At 44.9% G+C, this 25636-nt stretch overlaps 1 protein-coding gene across 1 annotated transcript in view; it reads left to right on the top strand.

Annotated features, from left to right (window-relative positions):
- Positions 1-16109: 16109 nt before the first annotated feature.
- Positions 16110-25636, top strand: part of CFAP221 (cilia and flagella associated protein 221) — an 89248-nt gene continuing 79721 nt past the window's right edge. Inside the window, exons 1-2 of the mRNA XM_021695855.1 lie at positions 16110-16248; positions 18458-18558. Of these exons, the coding sequence (XP_021551530.1) occupies positions 16110-16248; positions 18458-18558 (240 nt within the window). The remainder of the gene's footprint in view (positions 16249-18457; positions 18559-25636) is intronic.

The raw sequence follows: 25636 nt of genomic DNA, 5'->3' as shown, positions 1-25636 counted from the left end.
CTGTCATTGCTGGTCAAGGCTCTGTGTTGATCCAGTATCACCAGTGACAGGGGGCTCTAAGTAATTCTGCAGTTCAGTGTTAGAAAACCTGCTTGCCCACAGATATAAACGCATTCTCCAAGATCAACTTTATCGTTCGTGAAAGTGATATTTGACCTCATCTGTCTTAATCTTATTTCTTAAATGTTTCAAGATTCGGGCTGGAAATAATGTCGTTACACCTTAAATGTACATCAGAAAGTGCACGCCGTAAGGACTTGCCATTTTTACTATATAGACTTCCGTGTTGCTCAAATATTTTCTTTTTTTTTATAGATTTGATTTTCTTATTTGACAGAGGGAGAGAGTGAGAGTGAGAGCACAAGCAGGGGGAGGGGCAGAGGGAGAGAGACAAGCAGGCTCCCTGCTGAGCAGGGAGCCGGATGCAGGGCTTGATCCCAGGACCCTGGGATCATGACCTGAGCCGAAGGCAGACCCTTAACCTACTGAGCCACCCAGGTGCCCCTCGAATATTTTCTGTAACCATTGTGTGTATTGCTTTTTTGATGGGAAGAAATTTCAAGAAAACAATACACAAATGGAAACTGTGCTCTATACAAGAGCCTCATGATCGCCAGTAAAATAGCAGAACCACATCTGTTCTGGACAATTTAATAAATTTCTGGCCTGTGGCAAGCCTTTCTCCCTTAAATGGGAGGCTCAGTCTCTCTGAGCATTGAGAAAAGGGTTTGAAGGGCTCCACAAGAAGCCCATTTACAAGCCATGCATGCAGTTAGTGGCTTTATAAAAGCTGCCTGAGAAAACAATTTCATAATAGGGGTGGAAGGGAAAAGGTAGGGAATTAACAAGGTGTTTAATACCTGCCATGCGCTAGAGAGCCCTTAGGCATTTGGAGTGTGTTACTCTAGCCAGTCCTCCAGGACTATATGAGAGACATTTACTTTCCTTGATCAATGAGATGGGACCTTGAGGCTTAGGGAGGGTAAGCACTCACCTCCAATAACACAGCTAATGAGGGGCAGGGCAGGATTTGAACCCCGGACTGAGCGCAAAGGCTTTGCCTTTACCTTTTGCACTGTACCAGTCATGAAGATGACTTTATTACCCTCGGGCTTCCAGAGTGCTTTGTAGGCATCATCTCATTTTACCCTTGAAATAGCCTCGTGGGGGTGACAGGACCAGCAGCCGTGGCTGGGCAGGACAAGGAGAACCCTTTGCACAGGTGGTTTCACTGAAGAGTGTTTAATGAAAGGACCATTGAGGTGTGGGGGTGTAGGCAAGGTTAAGGGAACCAACAAGGCACAGCAAGGTGCCAGGGACTAGCAACAGTGGGCCTAAAAAGGATGGCAAAGACTCTCTCCTTGATGAAACTTGAGCTCAACTCCTCAGAGCCCTCTTCTCGTCTAGGCCTGGACCTTGACCCCTCTGTCTCTGGCCTGCCCAGCCCAGTCTCAGCAAGAGTCCCACTGTCCTCAGCTTAGTGAGAACCCCTCCAACTCTTTTCTTTCCCCCCCTCCAACTCTTAAAAAAAATTTTTTTTATTAACATATAATGTATTATTTGTTTCTCCCCGAACTCTTGATAGCTGACCAACCTTGATATCTGATCAAGTTACTCATCCCCCACCTCTGATGTCTCAATCCTGGCCTGCCTTCAGCAAGAATCCTGCTAAGTCCTGCTAGTAAGAATCCCCCACCCTTGATGGCTCCTCTTAGTGATCTTCCATCCACTGCGCCCCTCACCCTCCTCCTTGGCCATAAATCCCCACTTGTCCTTATTGTGTTCCAAGACGAGCTGGGTCTCTCTCCCCTATTGCAATACTCCTATAGTAACAGTCTTGAATAAAGTCTTCCTTACCATTTTATTTTATTTATTTATTTTTAAAGATTTTATTTATTTATTTGACAGAGAGAGACACAGTGAGAGAGGGAACACAAGCAGGGGGAGTGGGAGAGGGAGAAGCAGGCTTCCCGCTGAGCAGGGAGCCCGATGTGGGGCTCGATCCCAGGAGCCTGGGATCATGACCTGAGCCAAAGGCAGGTGCTTAATGACTGAGCCACCCAGGCGCCCCTTCCTTACCATTTTAACAAGTGTCAGAATAATGTTTTCTTTAACAAGGGGCCAGGAGAGAAAGCAGTGTCCCAAAAGTTGGTAAGAGCTGTCCTGGAGTCACCCTCGGAACTTAACCATAGAGGGAGGCAGCCACTGTCAAAGTTATGGCCCTGGCAAGGGGTCAAGTGGTCAGATAAACACCCTGACTTCCCTTCTCCTGTCCACTGATCTCCTGGTGATGTCTTCCATTGGCTGAACACAACCCAATGCCAGAGATAAGGCAGACTGACAAGAGAGGGAAACTATCCATACAGTTTACTTGCGGGATGGAGAAGGGAGGAAAATGGGTTTAGGAGGGAGGAGGCAAAAGGAGAATAACCCCACTTGGAATATTATACCCATTGAACAGATGAAGAAACTGAGATGTGATGAGGCTGTAGCTCAAAATCCCACATTTGGGAGGTAGGCTTGCTGGTACAGAATTCCAGACTTTGGGTCCCCAGCCCTGAATTGTTTCCGTCCCACACCCATCTCCCCCAGCTGTAGTGATGGAAAACCACAGCAATTATTTATTATCATTTCACAGTTCTGGGGGTTGACTCTTTTCAGCCAGGCAGTTCTCATTCAAAGTCTCTCCCAGGGGCACCTGGGGGGCTCAGTTGGTAAAGCAGCAAGCAGCCGAGTCTTGATTTCAGCTCAGGTCATGATCTCAGGGTCATGGGATTGAGCCCCAGGGTCACGGGAATGATCCCCAGTGGGGCTCCGTGCTCAGCGGGGAGTCTTCTTAGGACTCTCTCTCTCCCTCTCTGCCTTCCTCCACCCCCTCTCAAATAAATAAATAAATCTAAAAAAAAGTCTCTCCCAGGGTTGCAGTCAGACTGTGGCTAAGAGTCACCCTAAGATGCGCTCAGTCAAATGGCTGGAGCCAGAGCAGCTGGGGCTCCTCAGGTGTCCCCCGCTGTCTCTGTATGCTTTCTCCACATGGTTGCAGTGGCTCATGATCCCAAAGGTGTGCATCCCAAGAAAGAGCAGGTGGAAACTCTATTGTGATTGATGACTCAGCCTGAAAACCACACATTACTGCTTCTGTTGCTTCGTATTGTCCATATTACCAATCGATCTATCATAGTCACTAACTGAGAAAAGGAACTGGTGAGCCCTGGCACGCGGGGCAGCCAAGTGGTTGGCGGGGGGTGGGGGGTGGGGTGGGCGGGGAGTCCCAAGACAGGCGGGCAAATTGAAAGGAGAGCTCCTGGCTGGGTTTGCACACACTGTTGCTCAACAAACTCAGATAAACTCGTGGCAAGAGAAGCCAGTAACTCGCGAGATGAGGGTTTGGAAAAGAGAAAGGGAGAAATTTCTTTTGGGTGCCTGCAGCGGTGGGTATGTGGCAGCCTCAAGCCTTAACCATCGATCTTCCCGGCCCTCAAGATGTGATTGTGATTTGATGTTTGAGTCCAGGAGCAAACGGTCAAGAAAGAATTCTTGAGACATTTTTAGTGCAAAAAAAAGGTGGTTTTATTAAAGCACAGGGACAGGGTCCGGGGGCAGAAAGAGCTGCTCTGGGATTGTGAGGAGCAGCTGATTATATACTTTTAAGTTGGGAGACAAAAGAAGTTTCCAAAAGGACTTTCGTATGTTAAAGAAGACTTTACAGGATCCTGGAGGCCTGGCTATTGTCAAGCTAAGGTTGTTTTCCTCCAGCAAGGTATTAACTTTAAAGGCAGTTGGGAGTTCCTGGAGGAACATCTTTCTCTGCCTGTCTCAAGTATTTGTCAATGGGTGGCCGGTTATAAGGACATTTAATTTTATCTACAATTCTTTTGCCTTTGTTCTCCACATCGAGATGGACATCTAGAGTCTTATAGAGAGAGGTTGGTGGGGGGGTTGTGCGCAAGAGAGCTGTCAGAGAGCCGGTGGTCATGGGTGGAGGTCGATATGTGTTCAGCACAAGATCATGGTGGGGAAGGGGATGTGCAGGGTGTGATCTTCTAGGCATTCCATTGCTATGAAGGCTTTTCTGGTCTGGTGGTTGGAATGTTCCGGTCATTGCAAAATGTCTTGTCAATGCCTCAAGAAAGTGCGATAAGAAATAAGCACAATGGTTTTAAGTTAGAGCTGAGTTAAGGGGTCTTGACTATTTCTGGTTAAAACTGTTGGGGTCTATAGTTGAGCAAGAGGGCTCACTGACATCCAGACAATCACCGAAGCCTGCCCAGGTTCAAGGGAAGCAGCATAGACTCAATCTCTTGATGAGAGAATGAGAAGATTCTGGAAGAGTGTGTGAAACCATAAATACCATTATGGCCATTGTGGGGAAATACCAAACTACACCCTCTAAACTTCATTATAACCCCCATGAGTGATGGAGAGGGGCCATCTCTCTCTCTCTCTTTTTTTAAGATTTATTTACCAATTTGAGAGAGAGAGAGTGGAGGGGTGGGGTAGAGGGAGAGGGAGAGAGAGAATCTGAAGCGGACTCCCTGCTGATTGTGGAACCCAGTGCATTCCATTTGTTAAAAAAAACGCTGTACCAGGAAGAGAGCTATGCCCCAAGACAACTCCTATCACCTGAGAGACACTTATCCACATAACAAGACAAACCTTATTTATCATACATTTTCTCCCCTCCCTTTCCCATAACTTGCCTCCCCAGCCCAGAAGCCCCCACACCCCCTTTTCCTTTGTTTAGCCTAAAATGGTATATACACTTCAATCATCTGACCACCTCCCTGAATCTCATCTCCTTGTGAAACTCCCACGCATCTGCAGGTCATTACTACTGCTTTTGCTCTTGTTAATCTGTCTTCTATCAGATTGATTTGCAAGCTTCAGCCATTGAACCCGGGAGGGTAGGGGTAAAAGATTTTTCCTCCCCTACAGTGCAATCCCCCAAAAGCTAAATTTTAAAAATCCCTGGTGCCCAAAGGGAAAGGGATCTTTTCTCCTCTTCCTTCTCTTTTAGCATTTCCTTTAGAAAACTTGTAATTAGAAATCTCCTCCGTCTCTTTGAGATGTATGTATTTCCTTTTTAAAAAGGAAATAAGCCTATTGCCAGTTTTTCTTGAAGGCAGTGGATCCATCTCCATGAAATGTGGATATCAAGGCCCCCCAGCTCTCTGTCACTGTGGGAGGTTAGTGCAGACATTTGGCTCCAAGTTGTAATTTCCTGTTTGTCAAAAAGATACGAGAAGTTTTATTTTCCCTTTGGATAAAGACAATTAACTGCCTGGCTCTATAAAAGGGTAAGATTTCTATTTGTCTTTGCCATCTCTTTTGTGGCTTGTCAATGATGTGCATTTCAGGCTGGTTTAATGCTTAATAATAAAACGGATTCATCTTTTCTTCATTTGGTGGAGAGGGTTCACCTGGTTGACCAGAGATTTTATTTTAAATTACTTCTCCAACATGAAATTAGTTTTTTGCATTTTTCCAGGAACAATAAACACTTGTTAGAGAACTAATAAAGCCCATTCATTCAATGAATATTCATTGAGTACCTACTCTGTTCCAGGTGGCTATGAGAGAATGATAGAGGCCTGGGGAAATTGCCCGTGGAGATCTCAGCCCTGTGTACAAAGCCTGGGGTACTTTAATTGCACCCCCTCCCAGGAGGCCCAGCAAGATGATGGAGGCTGGCGGTCAAGACTTCGAGGTTTAACGCAACCACATAGTTAACAAACCAATTGGTGGGCTGAAGTGAACAACTACAGAATGTATGGTGGATACTGTAAACCACAATACATTCTATGGGAGACTGTACCAGGGGCCAGACCAAACCTTGTGGGTTAATGTATGAGGTCACCATTCTCATAGGTAAAATATATTTGAATATCGATAATTTTATAAGGTTCAATCTAATAGACATCTGTTGGTGTGTCTGGCTGGCCTCCATTCCCCCCCTTCTGGTACAAGGATCTCCCTTCCCCTCCTCCACTCTCAGACCTTGTGGCTTGGGGGGGGGGCTTTCACCAACAGCAGCCCAAGGGTGAGCACATGACCCAGACCTAGGCGAGGAGAGGCAGCACCACCAACTAAGCACAGTAATTGGTTCAGGGATGGGCACATAACAGATGCTGGGCCAATAAGAGTGGCGCCACCAAAACCCACGCATTAGCATTATACTCAAGCTAGTACCAACATGGCAGCCCTCCCACATCATGAAGAGTCCTGCTTGAGAATGAAGCCCACAAAGAGTGGAGAACCAAGAGACCAAGAAAGACAAGATCCTAACACTATCCTCTGGTACCTAGATGCAGCTGTGACTGAAGCCTCTCTTGATAGAAGATAGGTAGATAGATAAATTTTTAACTTTTTTTACTTCTGAATTCATTCTCTCACTTGTAATCTCTTTCTGTCACTTAAATCCACTTCTGTCACCTCTAAAAATTTCCACTGGCATACATGTAAGGAAGGCTTCCCGGGAAAGTGACATTTGAGCAGAAGGGACTGGTTTGGGGTAGGGGCTGAGGAGAGCATTGGGAAGGAGTTGGCTGTCCCTGGGTGGCTGGGTTTAAGGCCTTCACCAAATGACCACACCAATGAAATGAACTTGCTCTGCCCCTTCAGCTGCTCAATAAACCAAACAAAGAGGTCTGTCCTCTCTTGAATGTGAGCTTTTCTGGAGCCCAGGTAATGTATTATTGATGAGCCATAAATAATGGGGCAAGCATGATTTCCTATTCAGTGCTGAAGTACAAAGGTATAACACTGACATTTTAATGAGGTTTTTATGGTCCAGGCTCACTGTTTACACTCTGGAAATGTGGGCTGGCTTTCTCAGGAAAGCAGTTTTTCCTTTACTTTTCTTATTTTCCTCCTCCATTTGTCAGCATCCTTTTAAATATTTATATGAAATATTATCATTAAAACAGATCAAATAAAAGAGAGCAAATAAAACCATATCTGAAAGACAATGTTGCCAGTGTTCCCAAGACCTTACTTTCACTAGAGGGAACAAAGAAAGATCAGGTGCACCCCGACCTCCCAGAGGCTCCCTACATTTCTGCCTGATTAGGCAGTTTGGCTTGGTGTACAGAAAAGAATGCCGGCAACAAACAAACCTGGATTCAAATCCTGACTTAGGCATCAATTCACCATGTGACCTCAGGCTGTAACTTTATTTATTCATTATTTTTTTAAAGAGTTTATTTATTTATTTGACAGAGAGAGACACAGCGAGAGAGGGAACACAAGCAGGAGGAGTGGCAGAGGGAGAAGCAGGCCTCCCGCTGAGCAGGGAGCCCCATGCGGGGCTCGATCCCAGGCCCCTGGGATCATGACCTGAGCTGAAGGCAGACACTTAACGACTGAGCCACCCAGGCGTCGGGCAGTTACTTTAGCCCTTCAGGGCTAATATCCTCATCTGTGTAATGGGGCAAATAATACCGATCTTTCAGCATTATCACGAGGTTGAAAAAAAAAATCAGTGGGATTAAATGGCCTGCATATACAACTTGAGATGCATTTGGCTCCAGATAACAGACAAATCAACTTAAGTTGGCTGAAGTAGTGATAGGGATGAGTACTGGCTCACGTGACTGAGAGTCCAGAGACAGAGCATACTTCAGGGTGGACTCACGCATGGTTCAGGTTGTGTTTGTGCATGGTTCTCTTTGCTCGGCCCAACCCTGAGTTGCATAAGCTCAGGCTGGTAGCAAGATGGCTACAGCAGTTCTGTACCTTCCCATCCACAGTCAGTGCCAGAGAAAAGAGAATGTGGTACTCTCTTAAGATGCTGACGCTTCTCCATTGAGAGGTGGAGTCTGTTGGGGAAGAAGAATTTACTCTGCCTGTCGAGGTCCTTCTAGCTGGACTAAAAAATCTAGTGGACATGAGACAGATGAACGGGAGAAAATCAAATTTAATATCATATATTTGGGGAATCCACACAGACAAGAAATTCCTAAGACAGGCGAAATAAGTTATATATGTCATTCTGAACTAAGGAGGAGGAGCTAGGGGTCTGGGACTTCAAAGGGAAGAAAAGCAATTCACAGGAAGATGAAAAAGAGTAAATGCTTGGTAAACAAATGTATGCTGGACCCCTCAAAAACAAGGGCACATAGAGGACTTTGATCAAACAGGCCTTACTGGGTCCCTCCCTGCATGCCATACCTAGTCCATAGTATAATGTAGTTGTCTATGGTAATACCTCCCTTCTTGGACCAATTCCTCTATCTACATTCTTTTCAGGGAGTAGGGCGGGGGGGAACTAAAGAGCTTTTCCTAGATCTGCTGGGTATTGATTGATTGCTTTTTAAATAAAAATAATCTTCATGCCAAAGTGGCCCATCTTGGAGTAGTCTGCCCCTATAAGTCTATGTAGGGGGCCAAGGGCAGCCACTCCAACCTTGAGATCAAGACCTGAGCTGAGATCAAGAGTTGGATGCTTAACCAACTGAGCCACCCAGGCACCCCTACCTGAGTGGATCTGTGAATGGCCTCAACCAATAGAATGAGGTTGGAAGTTGTCCTGCACAACTTTCAAGGCTAGGTCATAAGGCTAGATTGTGCCTGGCTCTCTTCTGGAATACTTGTCTTCAGAATCTAGTGACCGTTTTGGGAGGAAGTCCAGGCCATATGTGGGTATTTTGGCCTAGAGCCTCATCTAGGTTTCCAGCTGGCAGCTTTAGCATCAACCACCAAATGATGCCTTCAGACAAGTCCACCTCCCTGCTTTTGAATCTACAAGCCATCTCTGCTGTGCCCTGTCTGAATTCCCTTCCCATAAAAACCATGAAAGAGTTAAGGATTATAGTTCTAAGCCACTAAGTTTTAGGTAATTTGTTATGGAGCGATACATAATGAATACAACGTAAAATTTCTTAAAAATCCTACAAGACAAAAACCATTAACAGCAAAGTCAAATGACAAGCTAGGGAAACTTTTTGCAACAAAAGACTGTAATATAGAAAGACTGTAATATAGAAAGGCTGTAATATAGAAAGAGCTCCAGTGATTCAATAAGAAAAAAATCAAGAACCAAATGGAAAAGAGTAAGGGACATGAACTTACAAAAAAGACAACATAAATGTCTTGTAAACATATGAAAGCATACTCACTTTTACTCATCATTAGAGAAATACAAAATAAAACCATACTGAAATACTACTTTTCACCCACTGAATTGGCAAAAACATAAAGGTTTTATAATATATTCTGTTAGGGAGGTCATAAGGAAACCAGCACTTTGATACATTATGAGTAGGAGTAAGAATTAAGACAAAGGCCATTGAGGGCAACCTGACAATAGTTATCAATATTACAAATGCACAGACCCTCTGACCTAACACTTCTACTTTGGGGACTTTTCCTATAGATATACTCACATGCATATGAATGAATGTATGTACAAGTTTGTAGAAATGACATGTGCACTTATATAAATCATCACAACATTGATTATATGGCAGAAGATCAGGAACAACCTAAATATTCAATCATAGCAAACTGATTACAGAAGTTATGGAATTTCTGCAGCCAGAAAAAACAATGAGGAGGGGGGTGCCTGGCAGGCTCAGATGTCCCTATTTGGGCTTTTAAACAGGCGGTGAACTTCTTATAAATGCAAGCATACATATAATTGCTTGTGTATGAATAATGTATTCCTAAAAGATAAATAAGAATCTGGTGGATGCCTGAGGGGCTCAGTTGGTTAAGAGTCCAACTTTTGGTTTTGGCTCAGGTCATGATCTCAGGGTCGTGAGATCTAGCCCCATGTTGGGCTCCATGCTCAGTGGGGAGTCTGCTTGAGATTCTCTCTCTCCTTCTGCCCCTCCCCCTGCTCACAAGCGTGTGCACACTCTCTCTCTAAAAATAAATAAATAAATCTTTAAAAAAGAATCAGGTAACATGGGTTACCTCTGAGAAAGGAAACTGGTGATTAAGGACAGGGGTAGAAGGGAGATTTTTTACTTCTCAGATTTTGAACCATATGAATATATTGTCCATATTCCAATTCTATACACACACACACACACATAAGTATATGTATATATAAATTTAGATCTCACTTGGCATAACCCATTAATGACTTTATCTACAAATATCTTGGAAGTCCTACCATGTGCCACGCAGTGTACAAGGTGATGAGTGTACAGTGGTGAACAAGTCAGCCTTACTGAACTGATACTCCAGGAAGACAGACATCGAGAGGTAAGCCTATTAGTCTAGAACCACATTCTCCAGTAAGTTCATTGAAGGGAGAGCAGCCAGTGCTGGGAGAGAAGGTGGTAGGGTAGGACCTGATTTAGAAAGGGAAGCGAGGGAAAGCCCCTCTAAAGAAGAGATCCTTAGACTGAGTAGGAATTAGCTAAGTTTTATTTGAAAGGCTGCAGGCTCGAAACAACAACCATTTTATTATTTCTCATGAATGTTAGGGTCAGAAATTCAGGCAGGACTGGACTGGGCAGTTAAAGCAGTCACAGACCCACACACATCCATGAGAGGAGCCTCAGAGTTTCCAGCCAGCTTTAACCCACCACACCAGGCCAAGGGGCTGTGGTCAGGGGGAGCACAGGGAGGGTGCAGTAAGGAGAAGGTGGAGAGAGAAGGCCGTAAGTAAGTAACGTCCCGTAGAGCCTCGCAAGTTTTGTTAAGGATTTTACATTTTCTTCTCCGTACAATGTGAAGACATTGAGGAGTTTTAGGCAAGGAACTTAACTGTTCCCCTCGTGCTTCTGAAGCTAACGCTTATAGTTTATAGCTTCTGTTCCTGTTTTCACACCCATTTCATTCACTTAGTTTGGCAGAGGTTGGGATACCTTTGTATTCTTCTCACTGCAAACTCTCAGCAAAGTAAATGAGAAATACATAAATGAATTGGTTAAATAATTGATCATCGAAAACAGCTATAATTGTAGGGCATCAGTTTAGTGATTCTCAAATTTTAATGTGTCTGTGAATTCCGGGGGGATCTTATTAATATGCAGGTTCTGATTCAGTAGGTCTGGGGTGACCTGAAATTCTGTATTTCTTTTTTTTTTCTTTTTAAGATTTTATTTATTTATTTGACAGAGAGAGAGACAGCGAGAGCAGGAACACAAGTAGGGGGAGTGGGAGAGGGAGAAGCAGGCTTCCTGACTAGCAGGGAGCCTGATGCGGGGCTCGATCCCAGGCCCCTGGGATCATGACCTGAGCTGAAGGCAGACACTTAACGACTGAGCCACCCAGGCGCCCTGAAATTCTGCATTTCTAACAAGCTCCTGCGCTACATTTCATACTTTGAGTAGTGAGTATTTAGAAATCATCGTATCTCAGGGGCAGCTGGGTGGCTCAGTTGAGCGTCTGCCTTCTGCTCAGGTCATGATCCAGGGGTCCTGGGATCGAGCCCCGCATTGGGCTCCCTGCTCAGCGGGAAGCCTGCTTCTCCCTCTGCCCTCCCCCTCCCTCCCCTCCCCTCTCTCCCTCCCCTCTCTGCCCCTCCCCCTCCCCCTGCTCGCTCTCTCACTCTCTCTCAAATAAATCAATAAAATCTTAAATAAAAAAAAAGAAATCATTGTATGTTTTCAGTTGAAAAAAAGAGATAAATGGGATGCAGGTACCAGGCAAGCAGAGGTGAGATGATGTCATCCAGGTCCAGAATCTTCTTCCTGTCTCCTTGTTCTGCTAATCCTGCTCACCAGCTTCACCTTCAGGCTCAGGCTTGCCCTGGCCTCTGATGGCTGCTGCACTTCCAAGGACTCACTTTAGGAGACTACAATGTCCAGAAAGAGAAAGGTACTATATTTATGTGTGTCTCTGTCTTAGGACAGAGGAAGCCTTTTCCAGAGGTTCCCCCTGAAGGCTTTCCCTAATGTCTCTGTCGCCAGAATTGGTTACATACTCAACGGTAAATCAGTCGTTGGCAAGAGGATGGGGAGTTCTGTGACTGACATAGACTAATCAGCATCTATTGCTGGAAGTGGGGATCTGGGGAACTGGGACTGGGGAGGATCCCAAGCTAGAAGGTGGGAGTGGACAACCAGCAGTGTCCACTCCACTATAATATGCAATTTGGTGAATTGTACAGAGACCTACATATTATATCTATATCCATATCTATATATCTATATGTATGTCTATCTTTACATATAAAATAGGGAATTCAGCACTTTTTCTAAGAAAAAAATTTTAAGACAAATTAAAACGTGTTACCCAATACCCATTAACAAGTGTACGGAAACAAGCATTTGATGATTTAAGCTGGAGTGGAAAGGTCTGGGACTGTGGGAAACAAAGCATTTGTTCTAAAATCTACAACCTTGTTGGGGCAACAAAACAGAAAGAACTGAAACAAACTACTATATAAGCAAATGGATTTTTTTCACGCACTTGTCCAACAGTTACTGGGTAATCATTATAAACAAAGATCTGTGTCAAGGGCTGTGGGAGATCCAAAGATAAGGCACAGTCCCCTCCTGATAAGAATTTCGCAGTTTAAGACACACAAGTAATAATGGGTGCAACATATAAAAAGATAAGGGCCAAAAAAGATGCTAGAACAAAGTGTATGGAACTCAGAGTAAGGAAACAGTCCTTTTGACTCAGAGGGCTGTGGGGAGGGTAGAAGATATCTCCAGACTAGCCTTGAAAGGGAGATTTTTTTTTTTAAAGATTTTATTTATTTATTTGAGAGAGAGAGAATGAGAGAGAGAATGAGAGAGAGCATGAGAGGGGAGAGGGTCAGAGGGAGAAGCAGACTCCCCACTGAGCGGGGAGCCCAATGTGGGACTCGATCCTGGGACTCCAGGATCATGACCTGAGCTGAAGGCAGTCGCTTAACCAACTGAGCCACCCAGGCCCCCGAAAGGGAGATTTTTAATCAGCGCTGTTGGCAGCAGGGACAGATTGGAGAATAGGAAGATGGGAAAATGAATATTCCCAGTGTGCATGGGGGGGATCCACATACAGCACAAGTGACGTGGGTGTGGGGAAGGCAGATATTCTTATTGGATTCCTACTATAATTTCTTATCGACACGAAGCCATAAATAATATCAAGCAAGTGTCAAGGCATACAATGAAAAAATGAAACATATGTAACAAACAAAGCATACAATGAAAACTCCTAGGAAGAGAAAAACTTGAATCATCTGTGTAAGGAATAATGTCCATGGGTGAGCAGGGTGGAGTAGACAGGACAGGAATTCTGGGGAGCAAGTTATGGTTTAAAACTCCTAAATATCAGTATCAGAACAGAAACAGTTTCTTCAGTGAATAAATTGCAACAACAACAAAAAGATATGGAGGGAGAATCTGTCGATTAAAAGACACCTAAAGGACATATCAGTCTATTGTAATGTGTGGGTTTTATTTGAATTCTGATTTATTCAACTCTAAACATGACATTTATTTTATTTATTTTATTTTTTATTTTTTAAAGATTTTATTTATTTATTTGAGAGAGAATGAGATAGAAAGAGAGCATGAGAGGGGGGAGGGTCAGAGGGAGAAGCAGACTCCCTGCTGAGCAGGGAGCCCAATGCAGGACTCGATCCCGGGACACCAGGATCATGACCTGAGCCGAAGGCAGTCGCTTAACCAACTGAGCCACCCAGGCGCCCCTAAACATGACATTTATGACATTTGTGGGACAGTTGAGTATTGGGTATTTGAAGATGTTAAATTACTTTAATTTTTTAAGGCACTGGCATTGTGGTTATGTTTTTAAAGAGTTTTTATCTTTTGGGGATATATTCTGAAATATTTATGGATGAAATGATGCCTGGGGTTTTCTTCAAAATAGTACAGGGAGTAGGGGAAAGGTATAGACGAAACAAGATTGAGCGTGATTTGATCATTGTTACAGATAGGTGTTGAAGGTTCATCATACTATTCTGCCTACCTTCGTATATGTTTGAAATTTACCACAACAGAAAACGTAAAACAAACTACACTTAAGTATTAAGTGAATCCGTGAACAAAAGTCTGTCGGGAAGCTCCGCCCACGGAGCTGGGGAGGCCCCGCCCCTTTGGGCCAGTTCCTCTCCCAGCGCCTGCTCTCGCAGGGTTCCAGTTTATAGTATCTCCCGACTTTCTCACTTCCCCTCGGGAATCCATTGCCTTCGCACCTCATAAGTCGCTCTCGATTCTTCCCCAGGCCCCACAGACTGCTCCGAGTCCCCAGAAGTCACCTTTGGCCCCCGGACCTCGAGTCGCCGCCGCCCGGCTCCCCCCGCCCCACGTCCCTGGGGAGTTTGGTCGCGTCCGGCCGCAGACACCCGCCCTCCCCCCCCGCCCGGCGCCGGGAGCGCGTCCGCGTCGTCATGGCGACGCTCGGAGCAGAAGCTGGCGGCGGCGCGGGCCGAATCCCGCCCCGGAACCATCTCCTATGTGAGCGGCCTGGGACCTGGGGCCAGACGTGGCCCCCTGGGCCGCCGCTGAGCAGGCTTGAGGCAGCCCGAACCCCGGGCGGGTGTCCCGCCGCCAGTCAGACTGGGCTGGGGTCAGAGGAGAGGTCGGGCCTAAAGGGTTAAGTGAGGATGGGGGTGCTGCGTGGGTCTGGCGTCTACCCCCTACTCCTAGCCGGAGATGGAGTAAAGGGGCGCTGAGGGGAGCAGGCGTTTGGCTAGGGGGAGAAGGCCTGCCGGGTAGAGGATGGGGTGAGGGGACCGAGGATGGGGGTGTGTGAAAAGAGACAGGGTTCACTCCGGAGGGAGTGAGCTGGAATAGGAGCTCTCCTGAAAATGGTTTAGCCATTGTTCCTGCCCGAAGTACAGGCAGAGAACTTGAGGGAGCCAAGAAGAGGGAGCCTGAAAGTGAACTTGGGGCAGGTGTTGAAGGGGATGGAGGGGAACGAAGCGGGCGGCTGAGGAGTGGGGAATCTTCAGAGATGCTAGGAAGGGGCGGGGGAGGTGGTAAGGGGAAAGGAGAAACTTTCAGAAAATGATTATTAAACATTTTCTTCTGTGTAGTCAGTGTATTTTGCTTGATGCTGTGGACTGTGGAGAATCTAAAGCTATGAGCCTTCTCCAGAAAAAAAAAAAAGTACACAAAGATCCACATATGATTTTTTTTTTTTTAAAGATTTTATTTATTTATTCATGAGAGACAGAGAGAGAGAGAGAGAGAGGCAGAGGGAGAAGCAGGCTCCCAAGGAGCAGGGAGCCCGATGCGGGACTCGATCCCAGGACCCTGGGATCATGACCTGAGCTGAAGGCAGACGCTTAACCATCTGAGCCACCCAGGCGCCCTCCACATATGATTTTACATTGAATCTCAGGCATTGCAGAGCAGCCCCCAAAGCATGTACAAGGATCCCAAATTTAGAGACTTAGCTGTAGAAGATCGCAAGATGTATAGGCTTTGTAAAGTGCCGTGTACAAGGCAATAAATCATGAATACCCAATGAGTAGTAGAGGCGGTAATTGCTAAAGAATGGTGAAGGGTGTTGGGGACAGTGTGGACTTTATGAAGAGGGTGGAACTTAACATGAATGTTAAGGAAAAGCAAGTCGGACAAGAACCAGGACCCTAGATTCTACGACAGAGCTCCTAGGAATGCCTTTGTGGCGCTGGAGAAGGTCCCTTGGCTACTCTCCCTCCTCATCACCCCAGAGATGGGCCCAGGAAGGTGGTCCAAGAATGCCAGTGTCTCCAAATGTTAAAGGGTTTCATGGTCACATGCAGCTAAGAGCCGATTTGGAGAAATCTCAGAAGAGGCCTGTTTAACTATTTACTTCAACCTTTTCCAATTTTATTTGATCGTGAGCACCTTTATTTTTCCCTTCAGGTGCCTCTTCTAATAGCTCAAGAACATCTCAGGACTACATTTTGGGAAAAGCTCTTGAGGAGAGAGAATTAAGGACCATGGAAGTGTTTTGAGCAATGGCACGATATTGGGTTGTGATGTGTGACACAAGATTAATGGGACATCCCTGTGTGGGAATGGAATGGCCAGGAGAGGCAGGGAGGCAGAGAGGGCCTGGTCCACACAGTCACAGAGGTACATTTGTCAAAGATTGAGAAAAAAAAAAAAAAAAAAGTGTGTGGTTTCTCATACTGCTGCTGCTTTTTTTTTTCCCCCCCAGGAAATGACCTTTGGCTCTAAAAAGAAGACTCGATTTTTCATGATAAAATGGCAGTGGTGAAAACCCCCAGCAGAGAGCTAAGCAATGCGGAAGAACCATTTACTAACATATCCCCCCTCCTTTTGAAGAGCCTAGTGGAGGAACCTAAGAAAAGAAGAGAAGTACCTAATCACCTTCTAGAATCAAGTAAGTGAGTAGAACAGAGATTTGCTTTACAATTTACATCTTCCCAGAGGATCCAAAGTCCAGAAAGCATAATGGGATTTTTGGTGCTGATTTCTCTATATTGTTTTATGGGCTCACAGTAGCTTTTATTATTAAGAACAATGGTTCTATTTAGGTCCATGCACTCGTGATAGATTCTTGTGGTGTAAGTGAGTCACCAAGTTCTGCTGCTTCTACTTCCTCAAACATCTTACCTATCTGTCCATACTGCCTTATTCCTCATCCTCAGCAAGGTCACTGGGATATCCTCGTGCTCTCCTCGGGGCCACCCTTCATACTCCCATCAGTTTCCTTTGTGCAATCATGGCTGGCCCTGTCCCTATTCTGCTAAGATACTCTCAGTGGTTCCCTTGCATTTGGAAGAGAGTTGCAATTCCTTCACTTGACATTTGGCCCCCTCTGCTGTGGATGCAAGCCTGTCCACCCAGCTCCATCCCCACACTGTGCACTGCTCATTCCCAGCTCCAATCACACCGTTACTCCTGCTCCTTCAAGACCACATGCACTTTATACCTTCTTGCCTTTTTCCATGCACATCCCTTCCCTGCCATGCACGTGGAAAGCCTAGTAAAATCCTGTAGTGATTCTGTAAGAGGCTAATCATTTTGCCTACATTATTCTCACTTAATCCACACAACATCAACGTTCTATTTTTATCTTACTGGTGGGGAAGTTGAGATTCAGAGAGGTCAAAGGAATTCCCCAAGGTGGCACAGCTGGGTGGAGAGGTGGTGTTCAGTCATGATCGCCCAATCTCCAGATCTCTACCATCACATTAGGCTGCTCCTGACTCATCTGTCAAGGCCTATCGCAGATGCTGGAAATGTAGTATTTGGGTGTGGCTCTTTCGTCACCATAGAACTTACTGAGTGCAAATTAGTATACTCGACTCTTTCGGGGCATTAACAGAAAAATACCTGTTTTAAGGTCTGTTTTGCGGCCCTAAAAACAAAAGCAAAATGTCCAGCATTTAAAAACTTTACCAAATAATGTTCATTTCAATACTTAAAAAATGATCTAATAACCTACAGAGATTGCCCATCCCCCAGAAACAACCATCCGGACCCTATTCCAGCCCTCTTCGGTTTGGCCCAAAGCTGATGACAATGTCAGCATGTCAGGTCACTTGGTGAGGAGCAAGAGCTCCAATTGTTTCAGATGTTTACAAGAATCACAGTGGGCTAAGCAATGAGGGAGGGTGTCTGTGGCTAACGGGGTTTGGTGATAGCCAAAGGTGAAAGGTCATCGTTTTTAGGAAACTGAACAGTGCACTCGTATTGAGGGAGGCAGTTCAGTGGTTGGAATCGGACAGACCTGAGTTTGATTTTTAACTACCGGCTGTGGGCAGGTTGTTTAATCTTGTTGAGTCTCAGCTCCTTCACCTGCACAATGGAAATAATACCACTGCGTAGGCCTGGAGTGAGGATTACTAGCAAATGCCTGGCATAAGCACCAAAGGCACAGAGAAAATTGTGTCGTGGGTTCTCGGTACCTCCTCTACACATCTCAGCTCCTGCCTCATAGAGAGCTGGGAAAAGTTTTGTAGACCTGGACACTTTTGTGAGATCGGCTGTTTTAACCTTCTTCTCAGAACTGGAAGAAAAAAAAAAAAGAGAGACATTCACATTACACTAATAGCAGTTGGAGACTTTACTCTCCAGAGCGATAATTATTCAGAGCTCTACGATTATTCTATCACATTGTAATTCTATTTGGAGGAAATCCAATGATAACAGGTAGATACCCGGTAATGAAATGAAACACTTGGTGTTTGGATTCTTTGAACTGTGTATTCATTACATCACAAGTCATCTCGGTGTTATACAGGGCAGCAAAGTTAGGGTGCGTGCTCTTGCAAGCTTGTGTTTTAGGATGAAGACTTGTACAAAATGTGAAGAGCAGAGTATTTTAGTGGGTAATAAACAATACATGTGAATTTGTACTGTGATGATAATATCTCCCAAACGATGTGTAAAAATAGAGGGAGAAGCAGTACAGTTCATTTGGCATAGATCATTAATCTTATTGACAGCTGTACCCTCTGTCTGAAGCTTTCATAGGCTTAAAATATCCTAAATTAAAGAGAGCCCACATTAATAGGATCTTCATTTATTTAATATTTTCTTTTATGTCTCATCTCATGGTGTACTTATCTACATTGTTTTTATAGAGGTTTATGCAAAAGTTCTGAACAATAAGGTCATACAGGCAAAACCTGGCATACTGCATTTTGGAGGCTACAAAGTAGAAAAACAACACCAACAGATTCTGGTAGGTATTTTTTAAGTGGGTTAATTAATCATAGTAATGAAATGACATAAGTGTTCTGCATTTATATTACTCATTCATTTAAAGCGCAGCAGCATCCGCAGAAGCACAGATGTAAGTTGGGCCAGAAAGGTGATTCTAGGATGAGAAATTTTAAAGCCGCACCAGTGTCCTTGGACAAGCTACTTGCCCCCTGCCAAAGGCTCCTCATGGCATTCTTTCCAAACAGGTGTCATTGCCGACTGACTCTTAGGGGCTAGCAACTGTGCTTGCTGTCTCACAGTGATCGTGTGTCGCATGATTCGGTTTCATCCTTACCCTAGCTCTGTGGAGGTTGTACTATTATTCTCATTATATAGATAGGAAACCAGGATTCCAGAAGGTTCAATAGCTAGTAAGTGATAGAGACTCACTTTCACTCTTAAGTTGCCTTCTTCCAAACCAGGGCCTGCTTGCTCCAAGCCTACACCACCAGGAAAAGGGGTATCCCTTTCCTAGGAGGCTTCCGTGGGTGTTCTGTTTCACCTGCTTGGGTCCGATGCCCATGCCTAAATCAGCCATTCTAACCAGAGAGATTCTAGCCAGGTCTGGGTGGCAAGGGTCAGTTCCGCTGGACAGGCTCCAGAGGGGCAGTTGAAAGGATGGACTGCAGTCCACACGGAGCTTCCTGGGTCCCCTTCATTGACCTGCAGGTGGGCTCAGGTGGCTACAGCATTCCTAACGCTATGCTTATAAGGACCTGAACAGTTTTGTTTTTTTTTTTTAAGAGAGGAAATGGGGAGGGACAGAGGGAGAGGGAGAGAGAGCATCTTAAGCAGGCTCCACGCCTAGCCCATAGCTTGACACGGGCCTCGACCTCACAGCCTGAGATGAAATCAAGAGTCAGACGCTTAACCGACTGAGCCACCCAGGCGCCCCGGGACCTTAACATTTAAATCAGCTCTACAAGCTCGGTGACCTCACATCGATCCCCTGAAGTCACACTGAGCAGGACATCTCAGAACTACTCCCACTGGGCTCTGGATCTGAGCAAAATGACCTCTGCGCATGGGTGGAGTGGGGTAGAGGCAGGCTCCCTTCCCATGAACCCTCCGAGACTCTGGCTTTGTACACGACGTTCCCCCTCTGGCTCTGTCACTGGCCACCACAAGACTCTACTTTTGGAGAGGGGAAAGAAGCTGAGAAATGCTAATGCTGTCAGGAAGTGAAGTTACGTTTCTATCAGGCACTCCCCAACAAACTAAGGATGCCGTTTCCGTGCATCTTAGTGCATCGAAGTGGATAGAGAGAATAAACCCAGAGAGAAACCTGTTAGGTGCCAAGTTTTTCCCCTCAGGAAAAGGGTTAGGATTTAAAATGGTGATTAGGAAATCCACCCATCAACCTGCAAGATGCATTTCTTAGAACACAGCATGAAAGACCAAGGTTAATAAGTGATTTTGGAGCTTACTTTTCCTGGTATTAGGTTTGCTGTCTCAATGGTAATTGGGTAGATCTAAAATAATTATCTTTCATAATTGCTCATTGTTTATAATAAATAATGAATATAATGAATAAACAGTTCACTCCCCACCCCCCAGCTCCCTTGCTATCCTTATTCCCCCACCCAGTCTACTCTTACCCTAGGCAACAACTCATTGGCTTTTTGTTGGTATAGATTTAACTCTTCTGGACAGTTCGTGTAAATGGAATCTTATAACATGTAGTCTTTTGTGACTGGCTTCTTTCATTTAGCATAATGTTTCCCAGGCACCTTGTATCGTCTATCAGTACTTCATTCTTTTTCGGGATTGAATACTATTCCATTGTATGGTTCTACCACGTTTTGTTTATCCATTCATTAGTTGATGGACATTTGGGTGTCAACTTTGATGCTATTATGAATAACACTATTATCAACATTCATGTATGTATTTTTGTGTGGACATATTTTCAGTTCTCTTGGATATATACCAAGGAGTAGAATTGTTGGGTTGTATGGTGTGTTAGTTTTCTATGGCTGCTATAACAAATAACTACAAATTGAGGATCTTTAAAAAAAAACAGAAATTTATTCTGGAGGCCAGAGTCCAAAATCAAGGTGTCGGCAGAGCTGTGTTCCCTCCAGAGTCTCTTGGGGAGAATCTTGTTTTGCTTCTGGCAGCTTCTGGCCGGTGTTTCTTGGCTTATGGCCACATAACTCCACTCTTTACCTCTACCTTCACATGGCCTTCTCTGACTCTGTGTCTTCTCCTCTTCTCTTAAAAGGATACATCATTGGATTAAGGCTACCTGGCTAATTCAGAATGATCTCATCTCAAGGTCCTTAACTTAATAACATCTGCAAGGATCCTTTTCCCAAATAAGGTCACATTCACAGGTTCCAAGTATTAGGGTGTGAACATAACTTCTTGAGGCCACCATTCAACTCACTGGTTTTTTTAAAAAGATTTTATTTATTTATTTGACACAGAGAGAGAGACAGCGAGAGAGGGAACATAAGCAAGGGGAGTGGGAGAGGGAGAAGCAGGCTTCCCGCCGAGCAGGGAGCCCAATGCGGGGCTTGATCCCAGGACCCTGGGATCATGACCTGAGCTGAAGGCAGTGCTTAACGAGGCACCCCTCACTATTTTTTTTTTAAAGGAGAGAGAAGCTTATTGAATACGCCACAAGGGAGGGGCAGGCAGGACACCAGAGGAGAAGCTGTCTGCTCAACTCACTATTTTATTTGTATTTTTTTATTTGCATGTTTTATTTGCATTTCCCTAATAAATAAGGATGTTGAACATCTTTAGACCAGGAGCTTACTGGTCATGATGTAAAAAAAGCTTATGGGGGCTTCTGGCTGGCTCAGTCAGTAGAGCATGTGACTCTTGATATCTGGGTTATAGGTTCAAGCCCCACATTGGGTGGAGAGATTACTTAAAAATAAAATCTTAAAAAAAAAAAAAGTTTGGAGGAGAAGCCACTTGAGATAGCCCAAAAGGAAAGAGAAGTGGGAAGAAGATATTCAGGGCATAAAGGAAGTCGTTGAGAGAGGTCCAAGGTGCATGCTACATATTTGGACACTAGTGTACAATCTGGTTTACCTGGATCGTAGGGTTTGGGGAGGGAGATAAAAGCTTCATTCTGTCGAAGAACAGAGACCATCTCTTTGATACAGCACGATGCCTAACACATAGAAGGCACCCAGTAAACACTTGTGAATGACACTGAGTTCACTTTATTGGAAGACAGTGACTTGATGAAGACTCACTCACTCCAAGTAAATACAGTGTAAAGTCTAAATAATCATACTGCTTCTATCAGGCATTATAACAAGCAGGCATAGATAAAAGTACAAAATGATTTCATCTTAATAACATTCTGGGAGATCCTGGGAGGGCCAGCCTCCTGTTTCCACCAGCAAATTTAAGCAGAAGCCTAAGGCAATTACCTTGAGATTCTTGCCAAACAAAGGGGAAAATCCAGCTCTGCTTTTATCTTGGTTTTGCTACAGGAAACTATGCAAATTGCCCAAGAATGGAATGATTAAATGTGGGTTTAAAACCACAATAAATTGTTCATTAACATTTGAGATTGATCCAGATCTGGTTAAAGGATTTAAAGCATTTTACTTGGATTCATAGTGAGATCAATGCTTTGACTTACTTTAAAATTTGAAAGAGTGGTTCCCAGGTTTCTCAAAACAAAGACCTCTTAAATTCTTTTTTCCCTCTGCAGAAAGATTTTGTTTGTCTGGAAAACTATATTAAGTAAATAATTAGTCAGGTTTCTCATGAGACAACCAGTGTTGATGTTGCCAGCCCAAAACAAAGTTGTTAGCCCACATAAATTAACAGTTTCCTTAAGCTTTCTGAAATAATGGTGTTAGTTTTCTATTCCCTATTGCAGCCTTTAACAACCCCCCCCAAATGTAGCCAAATAATATCATCCTTTATTATCATGAATGGGATCTATGTTGTTTAATTCTTTTTTAAAATGTTTTCTAATGATATATCTATCCGTTTTAGAGAGAGAGTGTATTCGCACAAGCCGGCTGGGGGGAGGGGCAGAAGGAGAGGAGAGAGAGAACCCCCAAGTGACACTCCGCTAAGTGTGGAGCCGGATGTGGGGCTTGATTCCAGGACCCCAAGATCATGACCTGAACCCAAATCAAGAGTCGGAGGCTCAAACAACTGAGCCCCCAAGGCGCCCCTTTAATTTTTTTATTTTTATTTTATTTTATTTTATTTATTTATTTTTTTGAGAGAGAGAGCAGTGGGGGGAGGGTAGTGGGGAGGAGCAGAGGGAGAGGGAGAGCGAGAATCTTAAGCAGGTTCCATGCCCAGTGTGGAGCCCAACACCAGGCTCTCGATCTCACAACCCCGAGATCCTGACCTGAGCTGAAATCAAAGAGTTGGATGCTTAACTGACTGAGCCACCTGGGCGCCCCTATGTTGTTTAATTCTTTAAGAAATGAATTCTGTATTTTCTTATTGGTAATTTTTTATTCATTTGACAATGTAGATATTATCTACTGAATTCCAGTGCTCGTCCTTCACATACAAATGAGTAGTGGGCATGTTTGAATTTGCTCTGCCACACTCAGGTTGGAGGAAGCATCAGGTTTCTTTTTTTTTTTTTTTTAAATCAGGATGTGGTGCAGCCAGCGCCGAGGGTCCCCCTTGATGACACAGCACCCACAGGTGCTGGCTGCATCTCCAGTCTGGAGAGCCAGCTCCTGTCTCCTCCCTTGGGACCACTCAGGAATACTGGAACAGCTGAGCCAGCTCAGCGGCTTTGCTGAGCATAGACCTCTTGTCTTCAGCCCGTGACACTGCTTGTTGCAAATTGACCTAAACCCACGAACTTATTTCTCACTGTCAGGTAGATATTGAGAATCTGACCCTGATGGGAGGTGGGAGCCAAAGGTCCCCACCCAGCAGCCTTGCTACCGGGTATATCTATGGCAATGAAAACAGGTCCGAGAAGAAATTCTGCCGTGCATATGACACTTGCTAGCACGCAGGCAAAAAAGAATGAGCATACTTGCCATCTCCAGGAAGGTGCAGCCATGGCTCCTTGCAAGGGAGCTTTGCTGGCAGCAGATGTAGTAGCATCCATTGGTAGGATTGGCCAACCTTCCATCCGCCTGACAGAATTTTTTTGTGCTGTGCAAAACGCAAGACCTAAGGGAGCCCTGCGTCTTTGAAGGTCACTCTATAGTAGATACTGGGTTCTGTGCTCACCAGATTCTCAGATCCCTTTTGTTTAAGAGTGGGAATGCCTGTTTGAAAGTTCTAGTTAGTACATCTATCCCGAACATCCCGTACGCTAATATTGTAGACCTTCTAGTACCAGTTCAATGAGGAGGATTGAAATGCTCTGAATAGCCACCTCTAGAGTATGGACTCTGGATTAGGATCTTGCAGTGACTACTGAGCGCTCCGGGAGTGCAGATTATTGATTTCTTCTAAGGTTAAGCACCCTTGGGATACATATTAAAAGCAGTCCCAACACCCTTGTTTGTTGCCCTGTCCTTACTGGATTTTTTTTTAAGTGACAGCCAGTATAACCGCCTCTCCTCCCAGTTCTTCCTGGACTCTGACTTGAGGCCTCCAACTTGAGGGTCCCTCTTGATGACAAGCATGGGGACAGAGTTCTCTGTCAAGGCTTCCAGGCCCTGGCTTCGTGGCTACCTCCCCATCCCTAGCAGGTCCCACCACCCCAGGATTCTGGGTGTGATGGGCACAGGCCCCAGGCATCCTGGGTCCCAGCATACCTGTCCCCCCCAGTCTTTCTTGGAAGGACCATCTTGTGGGTAGAGCCCCAGGAGCACACACCTTCACCAATACTGCCCCTTTGGCGGTCCAGAGCGGCCTGGAGAACTTTTTTTTTTAAAGGATTTTAGCTTATATAAAAAAAGAAAAGATATGCCAAAAGAGGGTCACTTTAGGAATGTTTGCAGGTGACAAATAAGAACTTTGAACAAATGCAAACACCACTGTAACCTCATCAGGAAATAACATCTGAATTTTAATTTCGGGCTTCAATGACCATGAGGTCTTGGGCAATGGGCCCTGTGACAGGTCCAGCCTCTGGCCTGGACTTTGGAAACCAAAAGACTCTTAACTGTCCCCTGGCCCAGATGAAGCCCAAATCCCCAGATCCCGAGGTTCTTGGTCCCATCGCAAGCAGAGGGGGAAAACACCTCTATTGAGAGACATAGTTAATTTATGCAGCAGGTTGTCCTGCCTCACAGGGGTGGCCTTCTGTCACCATTGGAGAACTCCTGACTTCTCACTTCTTTTCCATTTGCCTCATGGATGGAATGCAGGCTGCCCTAGCCACACTCTTTTTCCTGATTTTTTGACCACCTTAGTGTCACCGGGCCCCCAGGATAGGTGGCTTATAATTTGAGAAATTGTGGGAGTTGGTGGGTGGCTGACTTTTTAGTTGAATCACAGGATGAAATGGAGTTGTGAAAATTCATTAATGAAAGAAAACCTGGTTCATACTGGAATCGGGAGGCTGTCACACCCCACCACTCCTCTGTGATTACAGACCCAATAAGAAGAGATGTACTTTGCAAGTCCATACTTTAGGTACTGCTTTATTACCCCAGCAGGAAGAAGGAAGGTTGTCCTTCTTCCCTAGCAACAGCCCAGCCAATGAGAGACTGTTATAGCTCAGCCAGTGAGAAGTCCCTATACTTCAAACTCCCAATTTACTCCAATGGACTTTTTGTTTATAAAGTTCCCACCCCCTCCCCCCATGTGTCTCCCTTGGTCTGGGACTTGTTTATGGTTTTGCAGCAGACCGCTTGTCCTAGTTTGCAATTCTCTGCTGTTGCTGAATAAACCCACTTTTTGCTGGCAGAATAACTGGCAGTTTTGTTTTGTTTTGTTTTTTCAAAAAGGCACACGTGGTAACTGGTCAGGATTGGGGACGAGGGGTGTGTAGATGAGATACAGTCTGGGGGCTGCAGGCTCTGGTAAAGTCCCTAATCTGGGCAGAAGGCACTTGGGTATGCTTTATTATCCTTTAAAGGGTGTTGTTTTCAGGGTACCTGGCTGGCTCAGTTGGTAGACCATGTGACTCTTGATCTCAGGGTTGTGAG

The sequence above is a fragment of the Neomonachus schauinslandi genome, chromosome 3 (assembly GCF_002201575.2).
Source record: "Neomonachus schauinslandi chromosome 3, ASM220157v2, whole genome shotgun sequence".
Classification (NCBI taxonomy): Eukaryota; Metazoa; Chordata; class Mammalia; order Carnivora; family Phocidae; genus Neomonachus; species Neomonachus schauinslandi.
This window is presented reverse-complemented; position numbering and strand designations above follow the sequence as displayed.